Raw genomic sequence first — 22,367 nt, 5'->3', positions numbered from 1 at the left:
ATTTACGTGATTTTGCCTGTCCGTGCCACCTTGCCGACGTAAATCGGCGTGAGGCGGTCGTCAAGTGGTTAAAGTAATTTTTTCCAAAAAAATTGCATTTGAAAGACCGCTGCGCAAATACAGTGTGACATAAAATATTGCCACAACCACCATTTTATTCTCTAGGGTCCCTATTAATAAATATATATATATATATATATATATATATATATATATTATAATCTTTATATATAATGTTTGTGGGTTCTAAGTAATTTTCTAGCAAAAAAAATGATTTTAACTTACAAATGTCAGAAAAAGGTTTAGTGGTTAAACTTAATTCATTTACACACAGTCTATTCCATTGACAAATTGTTACAATGTTTAGACTTAGTTCAACTGATAACAAATGTTGTGATACTTGGCAGAATGCCTGTTTTTTTCTTCCTTTCTTTTGAGGGCTGTGGCTTCAGAAGAGCAGAGAGAATTCTTTGCATAGCAAGAATCATGAAACCCTTTTATCAAGATTGCAACGGGGAAAAAAATTGCGATAACGATTCTTGATGATTAATTGTGCAGCTCTAGTGTCCAGTATTTTCCCCACTCCCCGTCCTCTATCGCCCCCAGGTCCGTCTCCCACTTAATTTTCAGCTGGTAAGCATGGGTGGTGGCCGAGGGCAGTAAGAGGTGATTGTACAGGAAGGAGATTAATTTCTTAGGGTCCCTGCCAAGGACCACATCTGCCAGGGCCACCGACTCCAGCCTGGAGTTGGAGGCACTGAATTGGGACTGGAGAGAATGCCGGACCTGGAGGTAGCGGAAGAGTGCTTGTTACTGACACTGCTTGTTACTAAACTGAAGACCTATAGCAGGGAGGGGGGTGTATATCACCTAGGACTGCCCATAGGTGTAGCCAAGTCTTTTTTTTGCCTAGTGTCCTACTCCTGTAGGGGGCGATATAACCTTATGGTTCTGAATAATGGAGCGCTGTGTCTGTCTATGAACTCAGAGAAATGGATTTTACGGTAAGTCAAAAATCCAATTTTTTCCAGATAAGAAATCAAGAATGGAAGGAAAGGGGGCATCCCTGGCTAGTTCGATTTTGCATTTCAATGAGCATATTCTCATGGAAGGTTTAGCGTATAGGGCCAACATTTTTTATAGAATGTTGGGTCCCAATGGATCCGGTCAAATGCATTTTCAGTATCTACTGATATAAGGCAAGCCTGGATATTGCGCTTTTGGGTATATTCGAATAAAGAGATGGTTTGGAGGGTGTTATCTTGGGCTTCCCAGTCTGGTGTGAACCCAACATGGTCACTTGTATCAAGTCTGGAAGAAAGGACGTGGGGCTGTTGGCGATAATTTTGGAATAAAGATGTACAGTATATCAATATTGGTAAAGGAAATGGGGTAGTAGCTACCTCATAATGACATGTCAATGCAACTGTCAAACTGTTCTGGCATCTCCATTTCCATCAAAGGGGTGTTGACAGACCATCTGACCAATCATCTGGTCTAAGGGTTGGTTGCTGGGAGGTAAGTACGTTTATGACCATGTCTCGGATACAATTTTTGATAAGTATTCATATCTCTGAATGTCTACAGTTTACAAGCATATTATTGTCCAGCATGAAATTTGCTCCAAAATAAATATAAATATGACTGGTTTCAGATGTCTACTTTCCCTTGGAGGGATAGGGGGTGCCAGTGGTTCTCCATATGGTCTGACATAGGGGTATCTGGACTTGAAACATTACAAATTACCCGAGGAAATTAAATATATTCATATTCTGGCTGTGCTATTATAATATCAGGAGTTATGAAACATGCTGAAGTTTTAGGCTTCATATACATGGGACGTTTCTACAACCTCTCCCGAATGATTTAACTTGACAGATAGTAACTGACGTTTAAAACGTCAGTTTTGCCATGTTTACATGCTGTGATTAGCCACGTTTGCGTTTTTAGAAGCCTTTAAAAATATATATATATATATATATATATATATATATATATATATATATGTGTGTGTGTATTTTTTTTTTTTTTTTTTTAATAGCCAAAAATGAAAAATGCCTGTAAACGAAACGTGGCTAAATGCAAGTTACTGCATTTACAAGCTGGTACAGGCATTTGGCGTTTCAAATGCCTCTGAACATCCATCCTGAACGCATTTTTTTGCATTCCAAAAAATGCTTCTAAACTCAACTGCCTAAAAGCAACTATAAGTGATAATGTGTACATATACTGAGAGGAGAGTTCAGGGGCAACTGAAAAAAACGCCCAACTGCTCCTAAACGCCCGTTTACCAGCATCCGTGTACATGAGGCCTTAGCCATACCTGAAAGTGCCTGCTATTTTACTTTGCTCCCAGTGGCTGATTGGAGTGACGCGAGAACAAGTGACGTACATGGGTGCTGCTGGGGAGGAGGTGGGTTAAATTTACCATTTTGCTTTGCCCTGCACAAGCAATGGGAATTGATTAATTTAATTAGGCTTGTTCTGTGTAGTTGATGAGCTTATTTTAATATCACGTTTTAGTCCACTGTCTCAGAGATTTTTTACTGTCCTCATAAGATTTTGGAGGGACTGTTGGTGAGACGGGGAATATGTTTACATGTAATGGCACAAAAGCTGAAAGATCCTAATTTCCCTTCTGATTTATTTCAGGGAAGCTATTGTTGTGGCTAAAGCACGCCTGCTCTCAGATGACCCCATTCTACGAGAGCTGTACACCAGCTGGGCTACAGTGCTGGAGCAGGATGGACACTACGCCATGGCTGCCAAGTGGTAAGTACCTGACTCTGCCTAAGGATATGGGCGTAGGGGGATTCTAGGCAAAGCACTGAGGTCTGTTAAATAAAGTAAACATCCATTAGAAGTGTAAGAAAACTCAAGACTTGGGTAAAACAATTCTAACGGCCTATTGACATGTTATGCCCAGTATATATTTAGACTCCTTTTCTGTAAATTCCATTCATAGTAGTTCAAGTTTTTAGACACACAGCTCTTAAGAGTACTAGTTAGCATATCTTCCTTGGGAGAACTTTGACTCAGATCTGGACCCAGGAATATACTCACAGCTAGACGCTGGAGTCAGCAATAAGCGAGCTGAGCTTTCAAATGACACTCATCCAGGGAATCTCAAAGGAATTGTTTTGTAGTTCGGCAGGGGAGTATTAGACAGGGCTGATAACATTGCCTGGGATTTTATCCCATCAGAGGCAGCGTTGTCGGCTCACCACAGGAAATTATGAGCTACCTGGATTTCTGTCAGATCAACAGGTATTTCTCTGTACTTGCAGCATTTTTAAAGAGAAAAATCATGGAAAATGTGCATGCATTGTAGAGATGCACACTGCATATATTTGTTTATATTATTTTGCCCAGAAATACACTCACTCTAGCCATTTTTTTTTTTTTTTTTTTTTTTAAGAATTCGTGGGGAAGATTTATTTTTTCTGTCATGTTTTTTTTTCTGTCTGTGATCTCATTGGGGAGGTTCCTCTCTCATTGGGGAGGTTCACCTCTTCTTTCTGCTCATAGAAGAAATCGAAGGAGCCCCCGCTGTCTGTGACAAGAAGGAACAGATATTAAAATTGTCAGTTAAAACCCCTTTCCCGCTCTATTAAAAACGGGTTTTAGTTCTTTTGAATGTGGAAGAAATGTTTTCTTTTACTGCTTGTCCTGAAGTTAAGGGAAATCTCCCTAATAGGTACTGTACACAGATCGCAACACTAACCCTAGGCAGCTCTGTCCAAAACGAAAAAAAAGTAAAGTATTTGAGCTATAAAGTTTTTCCATTTCATTACTGGACAAGTTGAGAGCTATATGTTTAAAAATATGACACTGCTATTTCAAATATTTTTGGTTTTGATCATCTACTGAAACTTTTAGGCCCCTTTCACACTGGGGCAGGGGCGGCATCGGTGGTAAAACGCCGCTATTGTTAGCGGCGCTTTACCGTCGGTATTCGTCCGCTAGTGGGGCGGTTTTACCCCCCGCTAGCGGCCGAGAAAGGGTTAAAAACCACCGCAAAGCACCTCTGCAGAGGCGCTTTGCCAGCGGTATTGCCGCGGTGTCCCATTGATTTCAATGGGCAGGAGCGGTGGAGGAGCGGTATACACACACCGCTCCTTCACTGCTCCTAAGATGCTGCTAGCAGGACTTTTTTTACCGTCCTGCCAGCGCACCACTCCAGTGTGAAAGCCCTCCCGGCTTTCACATTGGAGACAAAGCAGCGGCACTTTCAGGTCGTTTGCAGGCGCTATTTTTAGCACAATAGCGCCTGCAAACCGCCCCAGGGTGAAAGGAGCCTTACAAGGAAAACTTTTACATTCTGTACACCAGTTTTTGAATATGTAATTTGTGTATAGTTGCCTTTTTAAATAGGGGCTTATTGTTTGAGTTTTTTCTACATTTTGTTTTTCACTCTCCCTCTCTTGCAGTTACTTAGGGGCATCCTCCCACTATGATGCAGCTAAAGTCCTGGCCAAGAAAGGGGACCTGCTGTCTCTGAGCACTGCAGCTGAACTAGCATTACTGGCAGGAGAGAAGGACCTAGCCGCCTCCTTCGCCCTACGCTGTACACAGGAACATGTCACTGTGAAGAACTGGGTTGGGGCCCAGCAGTGTCTACAGCCTCATGCCAGCCTGCTGGTAAACACCACCAGAGATATAAAATGTTTATTACGCCTTTCTCTCTAGTCCTTAAACTATACAAACATTTCTCAACACTTGATCTATCTAGTCAGCACAGAAAATCAACTTAACGTGCATCTAATATTTGGATTAAATGTCAAGTTTTTTGTCACATACATTGGCAAACATGTATGTGAAGTCATACTGTCGTGCCAAGACACCTTGAGAGCAGGTTTACCGTCAAGTTAGCTATATCCTCCTTTTAAGGCACCTCACTAGAAATATAGACTGGCTTAAGGCAGTTCAAGATGTCAAGTCTGTAATAACATTTTTTAAAATTTTTTAGTACGTTTGTGTAATTTAAAAAAAAAAAAATGCAGCACAATTACAGCTCTGCCTGGTGCACTCTGTCCACCAAAACTCAGTAGGCCCGATGAACTACAATTGCCAGTTATGGAGTAAAGCTAATTGTTGCATGTTACATCTGAAATCTGGCACATTTCTTTTTAATTGATTAATTAAAGCCAACATAGTAGTATACTGGGGGGGGGGTCCTAGCACAAAAGCAGAGAAGCTGGGCGTGCTACACACATCCTGTGTACAATGATGACTTTTTTGGGCATGTAGCACACCCAGAGTCTGCAACTAGTTTATGTGATGAGAGTAACTGTGCTTTTAGGCTTTAACTTGAATAAATATTTGGCTCGTTCCATAAATCAATTTTCCATGCCCACCATCAATAGTTTATCACCCAGTTACATAGTAGGTAAAGCATTGATGGAGTGGAAACCTACAGGTTTGTGGCAACTCCTCAAAGGACAAGTTTGCCTTCTGGAGCATGTTACACATTACACCCATATTTAGGGTGTAACATGTTCCAGACCTGCCCTGGTGAGAAGCAACATCAGGAATTTAGTTTTTAAGAGACAAAGCAAACACATAGCCCAGAACAGAAAAACTACTGCTTAGGCTGTGTAATTTGTATGATTGTTTTAACCTTTGGGCAGCACCTCCGTTCAGGTTGTAGATGCTGACAGATAACTGCTGAACAAAGATGGTGCCAGCCTTCTAGGCAGAAAGAATTGTTAAAAGGTGTATTGTGATATCAGCCATAAGATGTAATAAATACCCATCTCTGAGGCTACGTTCACTTTAACAATTATTGGCAAATCAGACCCTTATATTGGATTGATTATTGTTCAAGATGGAAATATTTAAAACACATAACCTATTTTACAGGGGCAGAGGCTGTTACTGTGTACCAGCGAACTTCTTTACAGTCACGTTGCAGAGAAGACTGGGATAGACTGGAAGACACAGGCCACCCCATGTTTTCATGAATGGACTGGCAGCGGCAGTGAGGACACTTTCATGAGTAAACTCACTGGAGTGTGGCAGAAGGAGTATGGCGTATGTACAGCAGATCAGTATACTGAGGCTTATCAGCAACTGTGCTCATCTGAGACCCCTCCAAGCACTGCTAATACCATCCCTAAGCAGGTAATGGATGGCTTTTTTTTTTTTTATGAAGTAGTATTAGATGATATAGGTTAAATTTATATTGATTTTTTTTTTTTTTTTTTTCCCCAAGCATCGGCACAATATAATGAACCTTTTCCTAATTATCCATGTATTCTGCCTATAAAGAATGTAATTACTGTCTTTAAATCCAAACTCCAGGCAAATGGGTAAATACCCAGATGAAATGCATATATGAGATTTGTTTTTACCTGCCGAAGGATTTATATTTTTGTCCATCAAGTCCTGAGATTTATACAGCTCTGGAAAATACAGCACAGCCCAGTCTAGCAGGGGAGGTGACATGATTTCATAATCACAGGACACAGATGACTTGATATTTATGGCTACTTGGGTTATGTTGCCCACTTCAGATGAATGAACACTGACCAAAAAAAGGCAGCAATCCCTGCCCAGGTGTAACTTCTCCAGCTAAGCCTCAGTTTTTAACTAGTGCGCTTAGGTGAGCGCTGCAGCAGTGTTCAGAAGGGGCAGACTGGCGTTGCGTGTAAGCAGGATGAAGCCATTGGTACACCACAGCAGGAACAGAGCTGCTGAAAAATAACTGTACCTTAGCTGTTCTGAAGGAATGGCTGCCACTGAGGCATTTGGCTGGTTTCAAGGTCGGTGGCCGCTTCCTTTGGGTACAAAAGGTCTCGTATCCTAAGCAAGCAATGGCCTCTCACAGGCAGAGATATGGGGGGAAAGAAAATGGGCTGGACCCCCAAATCACTGTCAGGTCTCCTGGCAGAACCTCTACAGTTTTCCCTGAAATGGCTAACCTAGGAATCATATTAGGCAGCATCATTGAATCATTGGGCGGCACAGTGGTGTATTGGGTAGCACTCTCGCCTAGCAGTAAGAAGGGTCGCTGGTTCGAATCTTGACCACGACACTACCTGCCTGGAGTTTGCATGTTCTCCCTGTGCCTGCGTGGGTTTCCTCCGGTTTCCTCCCACACTCCAAAGACATGCTGGTAGGTTAATTGGATCCTGTCTAAATTGGCCCTAGTATGTATGAATGTGAGTTAGGGACCTTAGATTGTAAGCTCCTTGAGGGTGTAGGGACTGATGTGAATGTATAATGTATATGTAAAGCGCTGCGTAAATTGACGGCGCTATATAAGTACCTAAAGTAAAATAATAAATAAAATAAAAATATTAGCTCAGATTCCCTGCCCTTCCACCGCCTTAAGGGTACAATCCTCTGGCTCTTTTGTGTCCAAAGGAGGAATTTCTTTGCGGCTATTTCTGGGTTGTGTGATCAGCTCTTAGGAGTTCTCACTGGTTAGGAATGCCTGGAAAGCAAACAAGGGTGTTCTCTTCCCTTTTCTGCCCTTTTGTGTGAGGATGAGAAGTCGGAGGAAATTCCTCAGGATTGAAAAGAGGCAGAAGCTGCTGAGGATCAGGAATCCTCTGCAGAAGAGCCCTTTCAATCTTAAGGTTCAGGGCTTTCTCAGACACAGAAGATGACAATGGACTTCCTGACAGATGTGGTTCGCACTAATCTGAAGTTATGGCTGCCAGAGTCCTCTTCTCCTAAAGTCACTTCCCCTAAAGTCACTTCCAGTGCGTCCATACTGATTGGGCTCACCTAGAAAAAGAATTCTCACTGCCAAAGCATTTTGATTGCTGATACCCCTTGAAGAAGTAATTTTACAAGAAATGGGACATTTTGGCTGTTGACCTGGCTTTTTTCTACTTAAAAAAGATCCTAATTATCTCTGTGCATGAGGGCCCATTCTTTAAGGATGTCATGGATAAGTGTTTAGAGTCCTTTTTAAGGTGTCGTCCTCTCTGGTAAGAGCGGCTCTTCTGCCTGTGGCGAGAATTTGCCAAGCCCTTTAAGTGTGAAGAATATGTTCCATTTCGAGAATCGGACCCTGAAAATCCTGCCATTTGGGACCTCCTGGAAAGACTTTCCGAGAGCCTTAAGTTTCTCAGTGGATGCTTTGGAAGACTTCATAATGAGCTTTGATGGGTGGACCCTATGTCCATATGAGAAGATCTTTACTGCAAGAAGCAAATTGAGAAGCTGCCCTTTGAGGCCAAATGTTTGTTTGAACCATGCTTGGAGGCTTTAATCCAGAAGGTGATTGTGAAGAAGAGCACGCTCATATCCTTAAAGTGGTTGTAAAGCCACTTTGTTCTCTTCATAAAACCCCCTGTGCTAGATAAAGTGATGTGCCCCAGTGTATGTGCTTTATAAAAAAAAAAAATGCACTTTTATACCTTATTTCAGAGCGGCGCTCACGTGACTGTCCACCGCTCTACTCTCCTGTTCTGGCCACTCCTGATGAAGGGGCTGAGAATCCCCCGCTGACGTCAGCCAGGAGGAGAGCGGCGGGCGGTTACGTGATATCCGAGCGGCGCTCTGAAATAAGGTATATAACTGCATTTTGTTTTTTTTATAAAGCACATACACTGGGGCATATAACTTTATCTAACACAGGGGATTGCATGAAGAGAACAAAGTTATTTTAGCAGCAGGCGGAGAGGGGCGAGCACTGACACTAGCTGACGGGGGGGGGGGGGGGGAGTGGACAGAGGAGATACAGCAGAGGACGGAGGCACCAAAACTGACCATGGTATCATGGCTCAGCAGCCATGACAAACGTGGTCAGTTTACAGAGGGGAGGCCAGGATCAGCCAGGTGTTTGATGATAGAAAAGGACAAATTACACAGCACAAGCACTGTGCTATTATTTATGCTTTAAAGGAACAGGATCAATTTTTCTTTTTTTTTTTTTTAGGGTAACAACTGCTTTAAGAATAAGATGAAGGTGATGGGTCAGAAACCAGTGATTCTTTGGAATCCAAGAAGAATTCCTTTGGGAAAAAACTAGCCTCTAGCTCTAAGCAGAAGCCCTTCACTATCAGTTTGTGGTGTTACTTCTTTGGCCTGTGTATGGTCCCCAGGGTGTTTATCAAGGTTCTGGGGCTCCTACTTCTATAGGCAGCAATGGGCTCAGAATCTGGTTTCCAATGTCCAGCCAATGATACATATCCTTGCAGGAACCAGGAATCCTCCGGTGTTTGTGGTAGATGCCCTGGTGATTCCTTGGGACCAGTTTTTCCTGATCTATGCTTTCCCTTTACCTTAGCTTCTTCCTCCTATTTTACATAGCATAAAGGTGGAGGGCATGCCACTGATTCTGATTGCACCAGCTTGGCCAAGAAATATGTGGTATGGTGATGTCGTAAACCTCTTGGCATATAAGCTGTGCGCTCTTCCAGATCGGCTATATTTATTGCTGCAGGGTCTAATCTTCCATCCTGCTTTGTGGTTGCTGGCTTTGACAGCATGGCTATGGAAGGCCAAGTTCTAAGGGTCAAAAGTGTTTCTGATTCCTACCTTCCTCAAGGCTAGAAAGTCAACCTCCAGGAAGGTGTACTTTCGTACATTGAAGAATTATTTTGCCAGGTGTAAAGCTTAAGTGTTTCATTGGCTTTCAGTGGTGCATTTTGGCTTTTGGTATTGTTCCTGGCTCTTAGTACCACTAAGGGACAGATTTTGGCCTCCTTTTAGAACCTCTCTGAAAGATTCCTTTTTTGCAACTTATCCACAAGGTTGTATTTCTGGTAGCCAGTACCTTAGCTTGCAGGGTCTCAAGGGTTGGTGTGCTTTCCTGCAAAGAACCTTTTCTGGTTCTTCACCAGGATAAGGTGGTAATAAGGCCTTGGTCCTCCTTGTTACCTACGGTGGTTTAGTATTCTAAATAAATAATTTTGTTGCCTTTTTTTCCCAATCCTAACCATCCTACGGAAAAGGTGCTTCACTCTTGTTGTTCTCACTGCTCTAGTTTATATGTAGTCTATAGATTAATTTTGGCAGTCTGATTCCCTAAATTGTTTTTCTTGCAGGTTCTCTCAAGAGTCAGGCTGCTTCTCAATCCACTGTTTCTAGGTGGAATAGTCCGCTTACTGCTTGCTACAAAACCGAGGCTTACCTGAGCTGGGAGGGGTTATGCCTGGGGGGGATTCCTGTCTTTTTTTTTTTTTTTTTTTTTTGGTGGTGTTCATTCATTCTCCCTAAGGTGGTAGCTAACCCAAATAGTCATGAAAATAAAAGTCCTCTGTGTTTTGTCATGTACTCCAGGAAAAGGATTTTACAGGTAAACAAAAAAATCCTAATTTCTTTCTGCTACATTTTCACTTTCACTTAAAAATCCTTTCCCCTCCCCCACCCTGTGACTGAACAATGAAAGGAGAAGCAGCAGATTGTTGAGCACAGCTCTGGTCGCTCTGCTCTCTCCTCCTGCAAGCATACTACTTGAACTACAGCACAAGATTGTCTGCTTGTGTTTTTCCATTCCCCTTTCTGAGCTCTGCTGTACATTGGGCTGCAACAGCCTGATACCAAAACACATTCAGGTACATTCACTGCTTTTATTGAAAAAAAGACATTTAATGATGTATTAATAATTACAGAGCTGTAATAATATCATTTGTCTGGAGTTCAGCTGTAATTACATTATGCACAAATATAGCATGACTGCAATTCTGCTTGAAGAAGGCTGGCCACCAAAACACTGTGAACTAAGTAAGGGGGGAATTAGTCAGAAGGAAATCCAGAACAGACTTTTGGCAACTCTGTAGGAAATGCGGAGATCCACAACATCCATTGAACCCACATGATCTACAAAACTGGGCTTTAGGGACTGTTACCACATATATATATATATATATATATATATATATATATATATATATATATATATTTAAATGCTCCCTGTCTATTGAGGGATATAGGAAGTCTATGACGTTTGGGTTATACTGCTGACTACAAGGAGTATTGTACACCGACCAACAATAAAACCGTAGGCTAGTCCAGGATAACCCCCTCCTTTACCCAGAGACTTCCTGTTTTCTTGGATTTCAAGAAAATATTGTTACAGTTAGTAAACAAACCCCATTCACGTTCTTTATTGGTCCTTCCACCCATCTTCACTTCCTTTAAAAGCTAAGGTGGCCGAAGTATGTTTAGCATCTGTAACACTTCTGAGAGTGTTGAATGCTTGCATCCCTCAATGTGCACTGCAGATCTACCCACTGGACACTACAGCAGGATGCAGTGACACTGAAGCGAAAAGACCAGCAACATGGTCGTAGCACAAGTAAGTATTAAATCTCTCTTTTTTTATTATATTTAGGTGGCAACAGAGACATATTATCACAGCCATATAATTACCTGATGTAAAATCACTTGTGGAAAAGGAATCATGTTGAGTGTATCTTAGCACTTCTAAAGCCTGGTACACACTATCAGCTTTTTTTTCCATTTAACCCAGCGGGCTGAACAAACAAAAAAAAGAAGAGCTTGGGAGGAGATCCAGTATGAACAGTCCAATGTTAGTACAGCAATCTCCCCGCTGAGCTATTGTATACCACTTCCCTGCCAGAACACACCGGTCATCGCTCTCAGCCATTAGCTGTAAGCGCTGATTGGATGCCGATCGGCAGACCTTTTTTGGTCATGCCCTTTCGACAGAAGCCGGTCCCTTGGCCAGCTTCTGTTGGACTGGCTGTCGAATGTCGGCCTGATGTTTATGTGGTCACTACATCTCATAGCTGAGCAGGAAGAAGCTCTTCTGCCATGATGCCATTGGATCTGCTCTTATTTCGCCCTCTGTTAGAATATGCAGTCAATTACTGTGATGTAATATATCAAATAATTCTGCGCTGCCCAAAAGAGTAAGCAGCTAACATGGCCAGTAGGATATGTGCATAAATCAGAAAACTAAGTAAGTATAGCTCTAATATGAGAAGTGAAATAACCACATAATAGGTACAATGAAGACCATTACATCATCAGATTGGCAAACAATAATGAAAAACAAAAAAGAAAGAAACATCAAAGGTAAACTGATTATAGTCCTATGTAACTTCATACAAAGTGAAGGCATTAAAGTCCTCTAGTATGTGACTTCTCAGTGTGCACGTGACTTCTGGAATGAGAAGAACACCACCACCGACAATAAGGGAGCTTACCGGAACGTTTGGACCCAAAGAAACGTACGTTCAATTGGGTCAAACAAGCTTGTATGATAAACAGCTGGTAGGATTCTGAAGAAATTGAAAGAAGATCCTGGGATGATCGGTGAACCGGTATGTCCCTCAGGGGTGATGCCCAGAATGCATAGTGGTTACAATGGATAAGAAGGAACAAAAGAAGGCCACATAGTGTGATACCGTATAAAAATGTATGCAAGATTTATTAAAAAGAAAGAAATACACTCACATGGAAATGGATAAAACAGCGCTGTATAAGTAAAATGGTGAGAGTGGGGTCCTAGCTGACACGTTTCGTCTCCTTGGACATCGTCTGGGGGTCCCCCCACTGCAGCCAGCAAGGTTTATATAGACAGTATGACTACCACATTAAGAGTCAACTCCCCAATGTGTCTGGCATGTAAACAATGTTACTTCTCGTAACTCAGCAAAATGGCCGTTCGGCGTGCGTTCCACGCCTCACTATGAGGCCTATGATATGCCAGAAGTGCCTCTTACTGGAATGGACATTACATCCACATAACGGTCATATTTGGTCATTGAGTATCAAGTATTCCATGTCCATATTATGCTGTGCAAACACAATAGTGAAATAAAGAAGAATGTAAATGAAATGGCAAAAGTGCACCGAAGGAAGTGATGTAACATCTCTGGAGCTTTCGTTCCAAAGGGCCGCGGTGCGCAAGTGTAATCCCTACAAACTCAGTGGGAAGCGTGTCAAGAGGGCTGTACCGCGCCGATGCCAGGTGGCATCACACGTCAAGCCGGCGTTTTAAAAGGGCTGTACTGCGCTGATGCGAGGTAGCATCATACGTCTAGTCGGCAACAGCCGTAAGGCCGTAATGACGTTTATGCGGTGCAATAACATGTGAAGTTAGTGTAAACAAACAAAGAAAGCAATGTTCTAAAAAGGAAGTGTGAGACAGGGAACCAACATGCCCTGTAAAAAAACGATCGAAAAAAATGTGGGAAAATGTATTTACAGAGTGGATGAATGGCTAGAGATCAGTGTGTAAATAATGGGTGGATGGATGACTAGAGATCGGTGGGTGAATAATAAAAATCTGATAGGTTATCCCACCCATGGGAAAAATGCAAACATATCTATGCATGCTATAAGCATGTATATAAAAAGTGCAATGGAAAAAAATGAAAAATAATAAAAAATGCTGAAGAGCCGAATAATAAAACCTAAAAGCCCACATGTGGAATGGACTCTCATGAGGAAGTCATATAGAAGCAATTGAAATGTACACATAGGAGAAAAGAACCTCAACTATATTCTATATGTATCTATACCTGGCTAAACACATATATGGCGTAAATCCGTAAGATTAAAATCAATAGAGGCTAAAACATTAAATTAAAAACTTATGTATCAACATGTGAAAAAACTTGTGTGTGGAGGTCGCATTCACACATAAAAAAATGGAAAATAGAGATGAAAAAAATATAAACTAAAAGAATTAAAATAAGTAAAGGAGAGGGAATGAGCATGTTGGGTATAGACATCAAGCCTTATTGATAAAGGAATTGATGTCTAGCTCCATGTTCATGCCCAACGGAAAAAGTGTTCGAAGCTCGTAGATCCAGAAGGTCTCTAGACGAGAGACCCCTCTGGTCATAGCGCTACCTCTCCGGGGGGGAACATATCTGTCAAGCACCACAAACTGTGTTCCTTTCATTACACGTTTGTGGTGCAGTTTGTAGTGCCTGGGGACAGTATGTTTAATGTCCCCGCTCTTGATTAGAGCAATGTGCTCAGCCACTCTAACTGAAAAGGAGCCGATGGTACGGCCCATGTATTGTTTCCCGCAGTGACAAGTGATCAAATGCACAATATGACTAGTAGTGTAAGTACAAAACTGTTTGATGGAATATTGTTTATGAGTAACGGAGGATGTGAAAGCAACAGTTTTACGTCCTATCCCAGAGTTGTGCTGACATGCAATACATTTTCTACATGAGTAGAAACCCTCCATCTCATGAAAGAGAGGCTGGCGCATGGGGGGGGGGGGGGGGGGTGATGATATTAGGAGCTATTTTACTTTGCAAGGTGGGAGCTCCTCTTACTGAATTACTGTGATGTAGTTGAGTGGATGGACAGACATGGGCACAGACAGGACTGATTCTGGATTGCAAATGAGCTTTTCTTCTCTAACAGGTTAAGCGAACTGTTTAAAAAGTCTCTTAAATCTCTTAAAATTAAAATGCATGACAAAATATATGTCCAGGTTTCACGTTAAATCATAGGCCTTCTCTAAAATATGCTGTGATGAGTTTGTTGTAAGTGGATTAATGCACCTAAAATTTAGTAAGTTATTCAAAGATGTAAAAGAAAAAATGTTGCCATTTTCGTTGCTTATCTGTGCTTTTTTTCTTCCATTTAGCTGCTACTCCACATCTCCCAGGAGGTGGCACTGTCCGCTCTCAGTTATCTCCTGAAGAACTGGGATGAGGCTGCACCTGCCTTACTTCGCAGCCTCTACAGATGTCAGCAAGCTGGACATTTCACTTTAATGCAAGATCTTGCTCGACTTTTGCTTCCAGATGGTAAGGACCAGGAAAAAGGATATCCACATTGAAGTGTGAAATCTTGTTCTCGACATGGGGATGTGTTCAGAGATTCCTAACAGAACCCTAAAATTCCACCCAAAACTGAAAACATGGGCACCTAATACGACAATGAAAGGTTTTGGAGATCCCAGGGTTTTTATTTACATACTACAGGTGCCTCCCACCTCTCCTTTTCTTTTACTGTACGGACCATGTAGAAACAGAGAAGATTGCTGTAATAACTGCTTTGGTCACCCTCTTTTAGCAATTAAAATGATTTTATCTTATAGAACAGCTATATCTTTACTATAAACTACCATTACCCACCCTCCCTGCCCCTTCTGAGCTTATCTACCCTCAAAATTTGATTCTAGCTGCTTACTTACCTTTGTAGGACAACCGTGCCACACTCCTTGTTTCCATCCTTTCCAGGCCAAAATTTTCTTCACTGCTTGCCAGGGCAGGTGTAGCCAGTGGTGAGGAAGAATAGAGCAGGCTACTCCAATCCAACTGAGATAAGTAAGCATCTTAGGTAGAGGTTTAGGAGGGCTAGAGGGTGGGTTATTGTGGTTTCTGTTAAAGGTATAGCTGTACTTTAAAGGCCAGCACCACAAGGTTTCTCTTGCAGGTGCTGCCCCCAGTAGTAATTCACCCTTGCTTCCTGTCCTGGTGAGGGAAAATCTAAAATTTCAGACATCATTAAAACAGGTATACAGGAAAAAATCTTCTGAAGGAGACAGCTGTCAAAGGTGGGAGAGTTAATTCTGTTGCGTCTCTGGAATAGGAAATGAAAAGCACTGGGGACAGAGCAATATAAAACATTGTAGAGTTTCTAACTCTTGTATTAACAACTAATAATTCTTAGTTAGCGTTTCTAGCTTTTCAATTTTTGTTAAAGCATTTGTTGAAATGAATACTGTTCCCTTAAAGCATGAATAACCGCACAGTGCTTGTGCTGTGTAATTTGGTTCCCTTTATAACCTAAAAAACCTGGCTGATCCTACCTGGTTCTGCCGTCCCCCCTGCAAATGGACCACGGTTTATCACGGCTGCTGAGCCCTGACACGTGGTCAGTTTACATGCCTCCGTCATCCGCAACTCTCCTCTCTGCTCTCCACTGTCCTCTCCCCCCCCTGCCTGTCAGCTCCATCCACTCCCCAGCCCTCCACTCCTGCTGCTATCATAACTATAATATAAGCATGCTATCTCCTTTGTTTAATAACATTATGTGTCCCAGTGTCTGTGCCATATAAAAAAAAAAAAATGCAGATTTCTACCTTGTATCAGAGTGTTTCCCGGCACTTACGTGACCACTCAACTCTCTCTCCTCCCCTCCTCCCCGGCTGACATCAGTAGGGTTCTCGGCCCCTCCCGCTTTAGCTGTCAGCCTGGGAAAGGAGAGAGCCGATGGAGTCACGTGAGCGCCGAGAGATGCTCTGATATTTTTTTTTTTTTTTTATAGCACAGACACTGGGATACATAATGTTATTTAGCTCAGGTTCACACTAATGCGATCTCGGACATTGCATGTGATTCGCACTTGCACTGCAGGTGCCGATCACATGCGATGTCTGAGCAATGTGAGTTCAGCCATACAGTTGTATGGCTGTATGGCTGAACTCGCATTGGATTCCCACAGAATCCCCCCACACTGGAATCTGATCCCATGGGTGTTCCCACCCATGTGATCTGATTCCTGTCCGAAGCCACAGTTTGCACTGCAATCTGTGAACCAATCTGGGGGTGTCATTAACATTGTATTGACACCCGCATCGGTTTATGGAAGGCAGTGTGAACTGCGGCACTGGAATCGTGCCGGTTCCAGCATCGCACAAGTGTGAACCTAGACTAAACAGAGGGGATTGTATGTTTATACTATAGTAGCTTAACAACCACTTTAACTCCTGCTGAGATTGTGATCCATAATTAGCCACAGAGCGTTCAGCTTCATGTATCAATAACTTAGCCACAAAGAGTTCAGCTTTATACATTTATGTCTATATATTTGAACACAGGCACAATTTTTTTTCAGTTTACATAATCTATAGTTCTATAATGGATATGGGCTGAAAGTGCACACATTCAGGTTTAATTTGAGGGTATGTACATCCAAAGGAATTACAGCTCTTAAGAATAGCCCGCACAAGCAATTGGACAATGGAATCAAAAGCTGTTTCATGGCCAGGTGTGGGCTACTCCTTCATTATTTCTTCATCGATTAAGTAGGTAAAAGGTTTGGAGTTGATTGTAGTGGTATTTGCTTTTGCAATCTATTGCTGTAAACCTACATCATGCGGTCAAAGGAGTTGTCCATGCAAGTGAAACAGGCCATTGTAAGGCTTCAAAAACAAAACAAATCCATCAGATAGCGGCAACATTAGGAGTAGCCAAATCAACAGTTTGGTACATTCTGAGGAAAGAAGAATGCACTGGTGAGCTCAGCAACTTAAAAAGGCCTTGATGTCCACGGAAGACAACAGTGGTGGATGATCGCAGGATACTCTCTATGGTAAAGAACATCCAGACAAGTGAAGGATGCTCTCCAGGAGGTGGGCCTATCATTATCAAAGTCTACAATCAAGAGAAGACTACAGAGAGTTCACCACAAGGTCCAAACCATTCATAAGTCTGAAGAGTAGAAAAGCCAGATTAGACTTTGCCAAAAAACATCTACAAAAGCCAGACCAGTTCTGCTAAAGCATTCTGCAGATGGATAAAACTAAGATTAATCTGTATCAGAGTGACGGGAAGAAAAAATGTGTGGAGAGGTCTTGGAACAGCTCATGATCCAAAGCACACAATGTCATCTGTAAAACAGTGGAGGCAGTGTGATGGCATGGGCATGAATGTCTTCCAGTGACACTTGGTCATTGGTGTTTATTGATGATGTGACAGAAGACAGAAGCAGCCGGATGAATTCTGCAGTGTTTAGAGATATACTGTCAGCCCAGATTCAGCCAAATGCAGCAAAGTTGATTGGACGGCGCTTCCAAAACACTGCAAAAGCAACCCAGGAGCAGAAGTGGAATGTTCTGCAATGGCCAAGTCAATCACCTGATCTCAATCTAATTGAGCATGCATTTTCCTTGCTGAAGGCAAAACTAAAGACGGAAAGATCAAAGAACAACTGAAGACAGCTCCATTAGAGCCTGGCAAAGCATCAGAAAGGAGGAAACCCAGTCTTTGGTAATGTCTATGGGTTCCAGACTTCAGGCAGTCATTGCCAGTAAAGGATTCTCAACATAATATAAAAAAAATGAACATTTTATTTATGATTATATTCATTTGTCCAATTACATTTGAGCCCCTGAAAATGGGGGGACTGTGTGTAAAAACGGTTGCAGTTCCTAAAATTTGTACTTGATATTTGTGTTCAACCCCTTAAAATAAAGCAGAAAGTCTGCACTTCAAATTAACTTGGTTTGTGTTGTTTTTATTTTATTCTTGTGGCTACTACAGAGCCAAAAGTATGAAAATTGTGCCTGTGTCCAAATATCTATGGACCTAACTGTATATCAATGAATTAGCCACTGAGAATTTGACAGATTTTTCTCATTCCTCCATCAGCTACTGAATTCTATTTCATGATCTGTTGGTATGTATTCCAGGTTTCATTAAAGGGTACATTTTAGTGCTCAGCAGTGAACTTTTTTTTTTTTTTAAATTCGCACCAGGGATAAGTACATGTACCGGTGGGTGCACTATACCACAGCAGCTGGAATCTTCTAGTACTGCAGGGTAATGTGAGTGGCTCCACTTGTCCCAGGCACTTATATGGAGGATGGGCTGATGAATGAAAGGTCTGCCTCCTCTATTCATAGAGTGCTCTCCTTCGCGAGAACTGATAGGACAGATTTTAGAAATGGAGCAGGGGAGCAGAAAGGGCAGGCATAGTGAGCAGTTTTGATGAGTGCTTGTGACAAAGAGTCGCTCGTAATAACACCCACAGATCACAGGTGTGCTGATAGCCAGAGGGCAAAGTACTGAGGGTTTCAAGCGACAGAGCAACTACCAGCACACATGACTCTCATCAGTCATGTACAGTGCCTTGCAAAAGTATTCACCCCCTTGGCATTTTTCGTGTTTTGTTGCCTCACAACCTGGAATTAACGTGGATTGTTTGAGGATTTGTATCATTTATATTACAGAACATGCCCACAACTTTGAAGATGTATTTTTTTTATTGTGAAGTAAAAAACAAATAGGACAAAATAACAGAAAACGTCAATGTGCATAACTATTCACCCCCCTAAAGTCAATACTTTGTAGAGCCACCTTTTGCGGCTATCACAGCTCCAAGTCGCTTTGGCTAAGTCTCTATGAGTTTGCCACATCTTACCACTGGGATTTTTGCCCATTCCTCCTTGCAAAACTGCTCCAGCTCCTTCACGTTGGATTTTTTGCGCTTGTGAACAGCAATCTTTAAGTCTGACCACAGATTTTCTATTGGTTTGAGGTCTGGGCTTTGACTAGGCCATTCCAACACATTTACATGTTTCCCCTTAAACCTCTCAAATGTTGCTTTAGCAGCGTGTTTGGGGTCATTGTCCTGCTGGAAGGTGAACCTCTGTCCTAGCCTCAAATCGCACACAGAGTGGTACAGGTTTTGCTCAAGAATATCCCCGTATTTAGCACCATCCATCTTTCCCTCAACTATGACCAGTTTCCCAGTCCCGACTGCTGAAAAACATCCCCACAGCATGATGCTGCCACCACCATGTTTCACTGTGGGGATGGTGTTCTTTGGGTGATGTGATGTGTTGGGTTTGTGCCAGACATAGCGTTTTCTTTGATGGCCAAAAAGTTAAATTTTAGTCTCATCAGACCAGACCACCTTCCTCCATACGTTTTGGTAGTCTCCCACATGCCTTTTCGCAAACTCAAAACGTGCCATTTTGTGTTTTGCTGAAAGTAATGGCTTTCTTCTGGCCACTCTGCCATAAAGCCCAACTCTATGGAACGTACGGCTTATTGTCGTCCTATGTACAGACACTCCAGTCTCTGCTGTGGAACTCTGCAGCTCCTCCAGGGTTAACTTAGGTCTCTGTGCTGCCTCTCTGATTAATGCCCTCCTTGCCCGGTCCGTGAGTTTTGGTGTGCGGCCGTCTCTTGGCAGGTTTGCTGTTGTGCCATGTTCTTTCCATTTGGTTTTGATAGATTTGATGGCGCTCCTAGGGATCATCAAAGATTTGGATTTTTTTTTTTTTAAACCTAACCCTGACTTGTATTTCCTTACTTGTTTGGAGAGTTCCTTGGTCTTCATGGCAGTGTTTGGTTAGTGGTGCCTCTTGCTTAGGTGTTGCAGCTTCTGGGGCCTTTCAAAAAGGTGTGTATATGTAATGACAGATCATGTGACACTTAGATTGCACACAGGTGGACATCATTCCACTAATTATGTGACTTCTGAAGGTAATTAATTGGTTGCAAAAAAAGAGAGGCACTGTTTAATTTAAAGGGTTGGTCGTACCTCCTATTCATGGACTAAGCACCCAAGCGCAGGAGATTAATATTGTTTTATTAATTGGTTGCACCAGAGATTTTTATGGGCTTCATAACAAAGGGAGTGAATACATACGCACATGCCAATTATCATTTTTTTTATTTCTGAAAAATAGTTTTATGTGTATATTTTTCTAATTTTACTTCACCAACTTAGACTATTGTGTTCTGATTAATCACACATAATTTAGATTAAAAAAACATTGAACTAAAGGCTGTAATGTAGCAAAATAGGTAAAAAGCCAAGGGGGTGAATACTTTTGCAAGGCACTGTAAGTACTGTGCCTGGTGCAGATTTAAAAAACATGTAAATCCCTAAATTTTAGCTTAAGGGCTGGTTCACACCAGAACGAGGGGCAGGAAACCCGGCTTCCGTGTATTTTTTTCGGCATTGTGTTCAAAAGGCATTGGGAATGCACGACTTTTTGTGCGATTTGAACCCTCTGATATGAATGGGCTGCACAGTGCGATTCAAGTTGAACCGGCTCCTAAGGAAGAGGAATAGTATTTGCCGTCTGTGCTAGAACAGTCTTCAGAAGGATGGGCTTAAAACTATGGACACTTAGGCAGGGCCAAGGTTTTCTCAGGATTACTACATGGCTATGTTAAAATGTGGCACTTACTAAATGGCTTCCTACTGGGAGTTGGAGGCTTTGAAACATTTTAGGTGAATTTACACAGTACAACTAAGCTGATCACTACATGATACATTCTGGTATTGTACTTCAAGTCCTCTTTATATCACCGGAAAAAAAATAACAATGGCAGTTTGCAACAGAGCAGGTAGGGTTGGACATATACAGGAGTCAAAGAAAGTTCACTAGATTTCGTAAGACTCTTCCATCTAGTTGCCTTAAAGCCCTACAAGGAAAACCTGGGTCATAAACGGTACTTATTTTAGCATTTTGTGCAGCTTTCTCTTTTAGACTTTCTCAATGCCAGTTCTAACACCAGGAATATGCATTTTCTTTTTTTTTTTTTCTTTTTCAGGATGTGAGGAGCTAAGGAGTAACCTCAATCCAGACAATAAACACAGTTCTGCTGCTTTTGACAGTCTCCAGGCGTACTTGGCTTATATGAAGCTGTATGAGTTATGGTGGAGCTGGAACCCAGGCTGCAAATCGCAGGAGATCAAGATGGAGACCTGTGCTGGAATAGAGGAGGACATCTCAGGAGCAGTAGAAGACATTCCTGAAAAAATGTCTGATTTTGGGGTGCTATTTTCAGAACTGCATGCTGGCTTCCAGAACGCACAGCGAGAAATTGCAGATGTTCAAAAGGCTCTGCGAGAGATGATACAGCAGCATCAGAGGAGCCAGCAGATCCAAAATAACTCTCTTGAGTTAGAACAAGACCCTGACACATGCTCAGTCCCATCTCCAGAGGAATGCCCTGACAGCAGGAGCCAAATGTGAGTAGAAGCATTTTTTTATTATTGAGAAAATCAAAAAGCACAGTCTTGTAGCGTCTATGAAGGTTCTCATCTACCCAGGTCATGGTATATCCACTAGTACAGGGATCTTCAAACTACTGCCCTCCAGCTGTTCGGAACTACACATCCCATGGGGTATTGTAAAACCCTGACATTCGCAAACATGACTTGGCATGATCAGAATTGTAGCTTGTGAACAACTGGAGGGCCATAGTTTGAAGACCCCTTAACTAGTAGATAGTCACATCAAACTGGACTTGTTCTTTTAAATTTAAAGACTCTTCATAGCTTCTCCAAGCCTCTTCAGTTTTACCCCTGGTTCACACTGATGTGGTGTGGGGAAACTCAATTCCTGTGCGTTTCTTGCACTGCATAGTAATCGCACTGTGTTCATGCGATCTGCTGCAGTTGTCAATTAAAAGTTAACGACACCCCAAAAGCAGGTGGCAAAATGCGGTGTGTTTGCCTGAACCGGATCGCATGGGATCCGGGTTTTACTGCAAACAAAAATGAAGCTGCCCGCACCTTTTTTTTCATGCAGATGTGGTGCGATTTGAGCTATTCAAAATTAATAGATTCAAATCACACCACACAGTATCGCATGTATTTGCACAGGAATGTGATGCGCAGGGCTTAATCTATTTCAGTAAAATACCCCTGCTTTTTATCCACACTGGTAGCATAAACCCCTTGATCTAATTACTATGGAAAGTCAGATGCTATTGTCA

At 42.1% G+C, this 22,367-nt stretch overlaps 1 protein-coding gene across 2 annotated transcripts in view; it reads left to right on the top strand.

The window, feature by feature from the left end:
* The window catches only part of GEMIN5 (gem nuclear organelle associated protein 5), a 203,428-nt gene that overhangs the window by 161,556 nt on the left and 19,505 nt on the right, over window positions 1-22,367 (top strand). For both annotated transcript variants that reach the window (XM_073621159.1, XM_073621158.1), the window contains exons 23-27: window positions 2,653-2,772; window positions 4,431-4,641; window positions 5,863-6,123; window positions 14,543-14,705; window positions 21,198-21,618. In XM_073621159.1, the coding sequence (XP_073477260.1) occupies window positions 2,653-2,772; window positions 4,431-4,641; window positions 5,863-6,123; window positions 14,543-14,705; window positions 21,198-21,618 (1,176 nt within the window). The remainder of the gene's footprint in view (window positions 1-2,652; window positions 2,773-4,430; window positions 4,642-5,862; window positions 6,124-14,542; window positions 14,706-21,197; window positions 21,619-22,367) is intronic.

Source organism: Aquarana catesbeiana, linkage group LG03 (assembly GCF_042186555.1).
Source record: "Aquarana catesbeiana isolate 2022-GZ linkage group LG03, ASM4218655v1, whole genome shotgun sequence".
Taxonomy (NCBI): domain Eukaryota; kingdom Metazoa; phylum Chordata; class Amphibia; order Anura; family Ranidae; genus Aquarana; species Aquarana catesbeiana.
The sequence above is the reverse complement of the archived record's forward strand: the minus strand, read 5'-3'. Positions and strand labels throughout refer to the sequence as shown.